General features: G+C 36.6%; 1 protein-coding gene across 1 annotated transcript; it reads left to right on the forward strand.

Annotated features, from left to right (window-relative positions):
- Window positions 1-1,690: 1,690 nt before the first annotated feature.
- LOC135202545 (MIF-like protein mif-2) lies at window positions 1,691-4,858 on the forward strand. Its single transcript, XM_064232026.1, has 3 exons — window positions 1,691-1,999; window positions 3,841-4,013; window positions 4,689-4,858. The coding sequence occupies exons 1-3, from the start codon at window positions 1,892-1,894 to the stop codon at window positions 4,753-4,755; spliced, it is 348 nt and encodes a 115-aa protein (XP_064088096.1). The 5' UTR covers window positions 1,691-1,891; the 3' UTR covers window positions 4,756-4,858.
- The last annotated feature ends 6,439 nt before the right edge of the window (window positions 4,859-11,297 follow it).

Below are 11,297 nucleotides of genomic sequence, written 5' to 3' on the forward strand. Positions count from 1 at the left end.
AAATGTACACAATAGAATATTATTTAAACTAATTAAACAAAATAAAGACAATGCAGAAAAACATAATGCATAATATGAAAACAATTAAAGCATTGACAGTACACACACTAAGCATATAATAATGGAATATGTCAAAAGAACAAAGCAAAAGATAAATGTTTAGAAATGATAAAACCCCGAAGTGCACTTCAAAACATTTGTAAAAAAATACCTTATACACAGCTGCAGCTTCAATCAAAAGGTCTGTTACAATTTTACACTTTTTCACTATTTTTGTGGGCGCCTTCACAGATTTAACAGAAATCAAACTATGTTCAGATTCCACAAACAGCACATATATTACTAAGAATTATATAAAAATGAGTGACCAGCTCGTTACGTTAAGTTACTGAAACAGCCTCGCGAGTGAGCGAGAGAGAGAGAGAGAGACTCTCACGCACGCCGCTATGTCTCAAAGCGAATGAATAAAGTTCTCTCACCCCATAAGCGTATGGGCGATTAGTATCTAGTTCAAGACAAAAACATATTACGTCATCTCTATAGGAATAGCTAATACAGGGCCTCTTTGACTGTGTTCACATATGGCTATGAATAAGGCTCCCTTGTGTTCCATTACAGGACCGACCGCGATGATAAAAAACTACGCCCGTGTTTACATCGATAAAGAAGAATGCTTGGCTAAGACATTCTCAAAGACCAAAAACAAATCTCTTCCAAAAGGCTTATGAGCTTTCACTCTCTCTGTGTTACGGTACTTAAAAATGAAAAGTGGATCACTTAAGGCATGTTATCTTTAAATTTGGGAAATCTGAACATACCAAAACACACATTTCATAACATGATACAGAGGCTTTGATGTGAATCAATTATATTACCACAATTACAATTGCATTCTAAACTTACATTATAAGATATATATATATATATATATATATATATCTATATATATATATATATATATATACATATATATATGTGTGTGTGTGTGTGTGTTTCTTTCTTCATTCCACATCAATATCCAATCCCATGACTCGCTAATCCGTTATTTCATAACTGGTTTCCATAGATAATTCTCTGTGTATATATATATATAATATAATATATAATATATACATATATATATATATATATCTATATATATAAATATATATATATATATGTGTGTGTGTGTGTGTGTGTGTGTGTGCGCGCGCCTGCGCGCGCGTATGTATTTGCACTATAATAGGTTATACGCGTCCCTTGGTAAGCAGTATTGTATATATAAAGATAAGCCTGACTAGACAAGTTGCACATTCTGTTTGTAATATCAAACTTCCAACAATTTGAAAAAATAAATCCTTCAATTACAAGTAAAAGTGAACTTTATTCTTAACAGTATCTTCGTCCTCCTTAGACCAGAAAATAAGATAAAAAAAAAATATGAAGTGCAGTTATCGTGTCTTCTGCTTACCTACTACGTATGTGGCAAAGTGCCCAACGTGCCGGTCACAGTTATCTTCAGAACTATGGCGTAACTATACGGTGCTCACTTGTAAGCATCCAAGGTCAGAGAGAGAAGAGAGAGAGAGAGAGAGAGAGAGAGAGAGAGAGAGTGAAATGGGGAAATTATGATACTATGTACTGTACCTACTACCACTATTTGTGTGTGTGTGCGTGTTAAAGGATGGAGAGAGTGGGGGGGAGTGAGAGTTGGGAGATGATACTACTACCATGATTAGTGACAGTGTGTGTGTGTAGAGAGAGAGAGAGAGGGAGAGTAGTGCACTGCAGTAGTGCAGCCGGCGATCAGTTGCTATAGAGCAAGAGTGGTTATAAGAGAGTGGAAACCAGCCACTGTTTTCGTCATTCGTAAAAACAAATATAACGAATTAACTTTATTCATTAAAGAAATATGCCTCTCGTTACGGTGAAAACGAATACGTCAAGTGAAAGCATCCCTAAAGACTTCCACGTTCGGGTTACGAAAACGTTGGCCGAAGTCATGGGCAAACCTGAAGAGGTAAGAAATGAGTAGTTCATATTTTCTCTCTCTCTCTCCTCTCTCTCTCTCTCTCTCTCTCTCTCTCTCTCTCTCTCACACACACACACACACACATTTTATTCCTCTGAAGAATAGAATTATATATTTATCTTGCTTTGGCAATATTGGAAGACATATATCTATATTTGCAACGACACAGTTTGTCATTGTTATTCATATTCTCTTGGATCTTATAAGAAAGTGATGTGAGAAGGAATAGGCCGGTGCAACTAAACGATTTTATGCTTAGTTTTTGCCATCACTTTGTCCCTCTAATTCATGTTCTCTTGGAATGATAATGAACTAATTTATTAGGCCTATGGGATAACCGGTTCATGTTTTGATTGTAAACCATATTTAGAGGAAATATAACTAATTTAAAAGGCCTCTGAAGTAAAAGAGTTTAAGATGATTGTAAGACTTTGAAAAAAGGAACTACATCTAACTAATTAAGTAGGCCTAGGGATATAAATTAATGAAACTTGGTTGTAGGCCATTTATAGAGGGAATTATATTAACGTTAGTAGGCCTATAAAATAAAAGTTGTATAAAAGTCAAGGCTCTTCATGTGGCAGCTGCAGACATGTTGTCAGTCGTAAAACATTTAAAAAAGAAGAAAGAGAAGAAAAGAGTTGCGTAAGAAGCTATGAGTGGCGTGATGGAAGAATGGGGGGTGGGAGGAATGTTCTAGGTGGGAGGAGGTTCTATCACATCAGGATGGCTACTGTTGCCATGTTTGACAATGTTCCGAATAGAATCATTTCTTCTTCTCCCCTATTTTTATTTATTTATTTATGTATTTATCAATTTTTTATTTTTATTTTGGCGGGGAAGGGGAGGGTGTCATTTATCTAATGAAAATTGGTATACATCATTATGGCTGCTTTATCTAGTGTATTCAAGCTATCACTAACCCACTTAAACCATTATCTCACTTTAGTGCTGCAACTTCACTTAAAACAACCGAGGTTTCATGCTTACTAAGCTTCTCTGCTCATTTCTAAGTTACTTAAGCAATTACTTCAGCTCGCTTGCGATTACGGAAATTTTACTTAAAGAAGTTGCCATTGTCTCGTGCTGGCATAAGGCTGGCTGAACTGTCAAGGAACAAGTTTGTTATTGAAGTAGTAGTATTTTCTAAAATAACGTTTGTCATCAAGTTACTCTTTTGAAAATTATGTAAAGTATATAACTTTAAATAACATTTGCCGCGGACATTTTTAACCAAATAAGTTCTAGTTTACTGATACTTTAGATGTTGTGGTATTGAGTAGGCCTACTTTAATTTCCTTTACTCCACTGATCATTTCTGTTTAAGCAGGCCTAACTAATAATCGTTTTTATATTATTCCAATGTTAATTAGTTATTGATTTAAGCTAATAATAATAAATGAGCCAGCGAGAAAGGGAACACGTCAATGAGAGAGAGCGAGCCAGAGAGAGTGAGAGCGATAAAGAGAGGAACAGATGAAAAGAGAGCTGCCACTGAGAGAAAGAGAGCGAGCCAAAGAGAGTGATTAAGAGAGGAACAAAAAAGAGAAAGTGAGCGAGCCAAGGAGAAAAAGAGAGCGATAAAGAAAGGAACAGATCGAAGGAGAAAAAGAGAGAAAAAGAGAACCAGAGCGAAAGAGAGAGAAAAAGCGCTAGCCAGACAGAAAGAGAGCGAGCCGAAGAGAAAGAGAGAGGTAGGAGGAGGAGCAATGGATTAGTGAAAGTGAATGAACCAGTCGGGGAGATGAGACCTAAAGAGCGAGAGTGAGAAAGCGAGAAAAAAAAAAAAGCAGGAGAGAGTTTCAAAATAATCATTCCACCTCTTTCAGCGCATTTCGGTAACTCTGGAGCCAGGAAGGTCCATGACGAGGGGAGGAACTTCGGAGCCATATTGCGAGGTTCACATAGTAGCCATTGGGGTCGAGAGCCGCGAAAAGACTCAGCCAGTAGTTCAACAACTAACAAAGGTTATCACAGACCAGACCGGCATTCCTTCGCACAGGTGAGCTAGCTGGTCCTGAGTTTATATAATTATTTGAAGTAATAGACCTAGTAGTAGGCTACAAGTGACTTACGGACCTATTTAGTTTGGTCTTGAGTTTATTCATTAAGCTTTGGAAGCACTGGCGATTAGACCTGTTTACGTAGTTTGGTGTTGAGTTTACGTATATATTACAGGAAATACTAGACCTGTGTAGTTTTATCTTGAGTTTATCTATTATTGGCAATGCAAGACCTATGTAGTTTAGCCTTGAGATTATTTATTAGGCTTTAGAAGTACTAGACTGAAGTAGTTTGGCCTTGATTTTATTAAACTTGGGAAGTACTGTACCTGTAAATTTACTCTTGAATTTATTAGTTAAGGTTTGAAAGTAATCGACCTTCAAAACAGTTTAATCTTGAGTTTAGTCATAAAGCTTCGGAAGTACTAGAAATGCAGTTAGGTCTTGAATTTTTTTTTTTTTTTAAGTCTTGAAAGACGAGAACTGTGTAGTTCATAAAAGGAAACTGACATTAAGCATTGCTATTCACATCCCATTAGGCCTATTATTCCGCAATGTATGCCAGAATTATTTAATGTAAGCTCACCAAATGACGTAGGCCTATATTTATCTATTACTGAACAATTTCCAAAGAGATATTCTTTTAATAATTGTATATGTCCTTGACTTCACAGGGTAGCCATTTGGATCGTGTCAGCCCAACCACACCACATAGGCGTCAACGGTGAACTCATGGGATGATGACAATTGAGAATCATTTGCATTCATCTTTTTTTATGTAAATTAGTATTATTCAGTATTGCTGAAACTGTATAATAAGACTTGAATATATTTTTGGTCAATTTGTTTAATTTGAATGCAAAATTGGGTCACCTCTGTAGGATAGGATAAAATATCATTTTAACCAGACCTCTGAGCCTAAAAAAGGCTCTTCTTCGGGCTGGTTGGTCACCTCTGTAGCTGTAGTGATATTTAAGGAGTTCAATAGCCTACTGTCTAATTATTGGGGGCGGCTAATATCGAATAAGAATGCAGAATTTTAATATATGGCAATACAGTAGTTTTGAAGTCTTGTAACATGATTGCACCGCAAGCACATTGCAATATAATATTATACGCTCAAACGCTCAAATATTTCCATTACAACTTGATGGTAAGCTGCCCCCCCCTCTCTCTCTCTCATGTTAAGTCACAAAGAATCTATGTAACCATTGTGAGAAACCAGCATTATAAATGCTGTCCCTCGTAAAGCCCATTTTAAAATTGTTATTTATTTATAATAATATCAGTGTCCTGGGTGTGAGTGTGACCGTAATGAACTTCGATGATATTCAAGGTCACCAAGGGGGGAAGGGCTTCGTGAAGCCCTAGACCAATCAGGAAGCACGCACCACCTGGGAAGGTATAAAACATATAATATAGAGTCGTCTATATCTGTGGTATAAAACCAAGTTAGATGACGCAATGGAAATTAGTAGCAATCTTGCTTGTGTTAGTTAAGGGATATATTCGGAATGGCTCTCTGACCTCACGTCACTATAAGGGGGCGGGGCTTCGTGAAGCTCTAGACCAGTCAGGATGCAGGAAGAGCCTATTAGTGTATGAAAACACGTTCGATGACGTGTTGGAATTTGGAAATCAGTAACAGGCTGACTTGTCGTGAAAAGAGGAGGTTATGTTCGAGTGTCCCTATAAGGCCCCTAACAATGGCGGTAGCCGGTAGGTATGACTTACTGAGCTTTTATTTATGTTTACTTTACTTGTAAGTTTAATTTTTACTTGTCACTTTAAATTCAACTGACCTGACTTTTGAGTGTGACCTGAGCCATGAGAGTGATTACAAAGTAGAGTAAGTTATCGGGGCAGTCAGCTGTGAGTGTGACTTAAGTTCAAGTTTAGGTGACTTGGAGGACTTCGAGTGAAGCATACTTGAGGCTGACTCGAAATCCAAGCCTAAGGGTGACTCGTACTTGCAAGTATAAATTGTAGGTCTAATTTCAAGTGCAGTTCGTAAGCCAACTTTCAGGTATGACTCGTAGGCCTAATTTCAAGTGTGATTCGTAGGCCTACTTTCAAGTGAGACTCGTTCACCTGCTTTCAAGTGTGACTTGTGTGGTTACTTTTAAGTGTGACTCGTAGGGCAACTTTTAAATATGACTCATAGGCTTGATTTTAACTGTGGCTCATAGTGCTACATTCAAGTGTGACTCGTAGGCCGATCTGTAAGCCTGCTTTCAAGTGCAACTTTTAGGACTACTTTTAAGTACGCCTCGTAGACCTACTTTCAAGTGTGACTCGTAGGGCTGCTCTCAAGTGTAACTATACTTTGTTTTTTTCCTTCTGTCCATCCGCCTGTGGTGGTCGCGCATGGTAACACTGCGTCCCGGGCTTTAAATAGTTACGCTACATGTAAGTTTTAGGTAAATAAAAGGATATCTTGATGTACATTTGCAACTGAAAAGTGTTATAATAATTTACTGTTTGCGAATTAATAATAATTTACTGTATGCGAATTACACTGTTAATGTTCGAAATAGGATGTTATTTAAAGCCCAGGACGCAGTGTTACCATGCGCAAACCCCACAGGCGGATGGACAGAGGAAAAAAAAAACAGAGTATAGTAGGCCTACTTTCAAATGTAATTAGTATACCCTACTGGACCTACTTTCAAGTGTAACTCGTAGGCCTACTTTCAAGGGCGAATCGTAGGCCTTTTTCAAGTGTGGCTTCATCTTAAAGTATTACTCAAAATTAGAGTGATTTGGCGACCTGTAACTTGTCTATGACGTGGACCTCGAGTATGACTTAAAGTTTGAGTGGTTTAATTTTTGTCTTTTCCCATATCTTGTCTCTCTCACGTTGTAGAGCTTTCTTGGGTTTAAAGTCTATTGAATGTGCCCACAAGGATTTCAACTCAAGATTTTACTCGGGTGAGATCATCTGTCAGATTCTGTGTGTTTGTGTGTGTGTGTGTTTATGGTTTGCCAAAGTTTAAACATGCTGATTCAGGAGAATGTGTATAAGATATCGTATGTGTTTTTTATTTTATGGCTTGCTAAAAATTTAAACCGCAGTTGAAGGGAAACACACACACACACACATATATATACATATATATGTATATATATGTATGTATAAGTATATATAATATATATATATATAGTATATATTACATATATATATATATATAATATATATATCATATACATATATTATATACATATATATATATACATATAATACATACTATACATACACGTACATATACATATACATACATACACATACACACATACACATACATATACATACACATACATATACATACATCTACATATATATATATATACGTATATATATATATATATATATATATATATATATATATATGTGTGTGTGTGTGTGTGTGTGTGTGTGTGTATGTGCGTGTGAGTGTACATATATATACATATATATAATATACATATATATATATATATATATATATATAATATACACACACATATATATATATATAAATCTGTGACGGTACTTACTTTCTTCGCACAGATCTAAGGTAACGTGCGCCGTCTGGGAGGCTGTACTTTGGGAATTTGACTTATATAATTTTTCTTACCTTGCTGAAAGCTCTTGATCTGGAGTTCGTCAAAAGGGTTCTAATTTTGGATGAGAAATTAATTGATATGTTTCTTTGCATTAAGTTTATTCTTCGTTAGGGGTTCTTACAAATGTTTTCCACCTTCTGAGTTACTGGGCTCTTGGTCTGATAAAACTTAATTGGCACTTGTTGCAATTACGAGTCTATAGGCACGAGGGAATTTTACTGAGTATTGATTGTCACTTTCACTGTCTTTGATTGATTCGCACATCACACCTTTGCACCTGTTCTTCTTCTGGGGATTCTTCTGTCTTTCTCTCTCTTCTCTGCCTGTTGCTGCGCCACTGGTTCTCTCGTTCCCTCTTTGTCGTTATCTTCTCTCGACTTCTCTGTTCCCCTTTTTTCTCTGCTCTCCTCCTTCTCTCTCTGTCTGCCCTTTTTGTTGGGTTGAAATCTCCTTAGCCCCGCCTTTGGATTTTTGGATTCTGACTGGGTGTGGCATTTTCTGAAAGACTTTTTGTGTCTTAGTGGCTACAGACATTATACAAGACCGCCTTCCTGTCATGCCTTCTACAATGATTCGTAGGCTCTGAATTTGTATACGCCTCCTTCTTCATGTCCTGGCTTCTTGGGGGCGTATCCCTTGGTAACCTCATAGGTCATTCGTTGATACTTCTTTTGGGCTGTCTTATGACCAACACTCATGGCTTTTGATTCGTCGAAGTCCTTAGGTCTATCTCGAGAGGATGGAGCACTTAAGAGTTCGGCACTCCCCTCCTTTGAACAACGGGTCATAGAATTCCTTTTTAACGTATGCCAGATGGCTCTCTCTGACCTGTTCACGAAGGGAACGGCGATTAGTCATAGGCGCTAATGAGAGTAGTTTCCAATTTCTCGAAGATGCCTGGGTGATATCCCTCGTCGGCTATAATCTCTTGTTGGTCACTAATCGCTGGTACGGACAGAGGCTTTTTGGGGGAGATGAAAACCAGATGTCTAATGGCTAAAAGCCTAATGTTTTGAGTAACAAAATCCCTTCTCTAAGAAAAATAATTATCTTATTCCCTTTTCTCCTTTCTTCCTTATCCGTTTTGTGCCTTTTTCTTAAGTATTATTAAGTTATTGTCTTTTGGAATAACGACACTGTGCCACACTATTACAGTCTCGGCCCGCTACCTCGCTGACTCCGACAGCGTTAACTAAGCTGAAGCAAAATATTATACCTACAAGAGGACTCCTAACTTATGCTTCTTGGAAATCATATTGAAACTTTAACTCAAAAACATCAAAAGTGAATGTAAACATGAGCAAATCCTTGATTAAGTAACGTTAAGGGCAACAATCAAAATTGAATGTAAACATGAGTAAATTCTTGAGTAAGTAACATTCAGAGAAACATAAAAAATAGCTGAATATGAATATGAACAAGTACTTGATTAAGTAATATAAAAAAAATCATCAAACTGAATTCAAATATGAGTAAATCACATTAAGAAACATGAAACTGAATGCAAACAAAAATAAATCACCAAAAACAAGGAAAACTGAAAGTTAAACATGCATAAGCCCTTAAGTCACATAAGTTATATAAATGCATGGTAGAAGCAAAAAATAATGGTAACTATCCAAGTTTACAGTACATGATTGGTTCAGTCCTCAGTCCTATTCTATCTAGGTGGATATCGTCTTTCTTTTAAGGAAAATAAATTTCGTTCTTCGTTGACGACACTTGATGGCTTCTTGTTTGCTGCGACCTGCTGCTTGGAGACAAGTCCTGGGAGAAAATATCCTTGTGTATTTGTATGCAATAACAAGTGTGTCCTTGACTTCCTACTAAGATTGTGTATTGTGTTTATGCAAAATTTCATTGGACATTCTTACTGTAATTTCTGAGTAACCTTGTACATTAAACAATATAACTTCACTGCTTGATACTAAAAACAAAATTGGCAACTCGGTTAAAGGAACTGGTTAGTGGTTAATACTTGTAGGTTTCTTCTACTGTGACAACAATTAGTTAGTTTTCACCAATCCATATCTTGTTAGTAAGTTTTCAACAACTACTATCTTGTTAATGAGTCTTCATCGATTAATATCTTATTAGTACGTTTTCATCAATCAACATCTAATGGATTTGAACAAAGTAAGTGTATTAATTACTCCTTCAAAATCTTAATCATTTCTGAAATGAATTCCCTTATCTTATAAAATGTCTTAATATCTATCTTAACCCGTCTTTTTTCTTTAACTTCTAAGAATGTTCTTATGGAACGATTAAACTTATTATACGTCTTGAAATTCTTATACTGCGCATTGAATCGTTTCTTACATACCCAAATAATTCCCTCCAAGTCAAAATAAATTTGAAGTTAAGTGCACTTAACCCAAAAAAATTGCTACAAACCAACTAATTAAAGTAAGAATTGTAACAATAAAAGATTATTCCTAAGTCGACCGATGAAGGTAAACTTAGCAATAACGAAATCAAATAAATACATGGGAATAATTGGATGAATTAATGGGTTTGTTCTTCTGTTTCACTGAAAAGTGACTCTTCTATTTCTTAGGTTATATCTAATTCCTTCTTCTGGAATGTCTTCTGACGTCTCTGTCATTTCGGATCCTTCGACTTCTTTGGTTCTCTTGACCTTGTCCTTGTTTATCCAAAATTCTTCTTCTTCTAATGATCCAGCATATGTGGAAGGCATTTGGTTATTCATTTTCTTAACCTTTATCTTAGTTTCTTGTACGTCTACGACCTTGTATGGTCCTGTGAATTTTGTGGCTAACTTATAATTAATACCACTTCTTACTTCCTTCTTAATATAGACTTCATCTCCTTTCTTGTAGTCTACAGGCCTTAATCCTTCTTGATGCTTCTCTATCATATTCTGCTGGGCTTCTTCTAAATTCTTGTGCAATTGCTTGTGTATTACTTTAAAGTTTCCGATTCTTATCTTCATGATATCTTCAGAGTAATTAGGCTGTACTGGCTGATTCAGCCATGCATAAGGTAATCTGGGTTCATATCCCATCAAAGCTTTTTATGGGAGTTGCTCGAGTACTCGTATGATGCCTTGCATTTAATGATAATTGGACTAAAGGTAAATTGACATCCCAGTCAGGATCCTGTCTTACTGTGTGACGTAATACGTCTAAAACCTTCCTGTTATTCCTTTCTACCAAGCCATTACTAGCTGGGTGATACGGTTGTATCGCTACCTTTTCTACTTTAAAGGCGTTACAAATTTCTTGGACTAATGAGTTGTTGAACTCGGTCCCATTATCAGAAATAATGAGCTGTGGGGCAGAATATCTGCAAAATATCTTATCGAAGAGTGAGGTTGCACATTCCTTGGCACTTTTACTAGTTAGTGGTACCAACTCTGTATATCTCGTGAGCGCGTCGATACATACTAGTATATTCTTATTCCCTTTACTCGTGGTATGAAGATTAGTGATAAGATCAATAGATACTCTTTCGAAAGGAGTCTGTGGGATAGGATATTTCCCTAGTGGTACTTCCTTGTCTGTTCTTCCCTTGTAGCTATTGCATGTATTGCAGCTCTTCACATAATTACTAACATCTTTGTGAATTCCCTTCCAATGGAAAGTTCCTTGGATTAATCTAATTGTCTCATCCCTTCCTGGGTGAGCTCTCATGTCATCGTCGTGCATTAGCTC

Source organism: Macrobrachium nipponense, chromosome 30 (assembly GCF_015104395.2).
Source record: "Macrobrachium nipponense isolate FS-2020 chromosome 30, ASM1510439v2, whole genome shotgun sequence".
NCBI classification, from domain to species: domain Eukaryota; kingdom Metazoa; phylum Arthropoda; class Malacostraca; order Decapoda; family Palaemonidae; genus Macrobrachium; species Macrobrachium nipponense.

What these genes read in the sequence shown, in the direction of transcription:
- LOC135202545 (XM_064232026.1), top strand. Translation starts at nt 1,892, where the DNA reads ATGCCTCTCGTTACGGTGAAAACGAATACGTCAAGTGAAAGCATCCCT. An exon ending in TCATGGGCAAACCTGAAGAG is followed by an intron (nt 2,000 to 3,840) that starts GTAAGAAATGAG and finishes CACCTCTTTCAG; the next exon opens with CGCATTTCGGTAACTCTGGA. An exon ending in ACCGGCATTCCTTCGCACAG is followed by an intron (nt 4,014 to 4,688) that starts GTGAGCTAGCTG and finishes TTGACTTCACAG; the next exon opens with GGTAGCCATTTGGATCGTGT.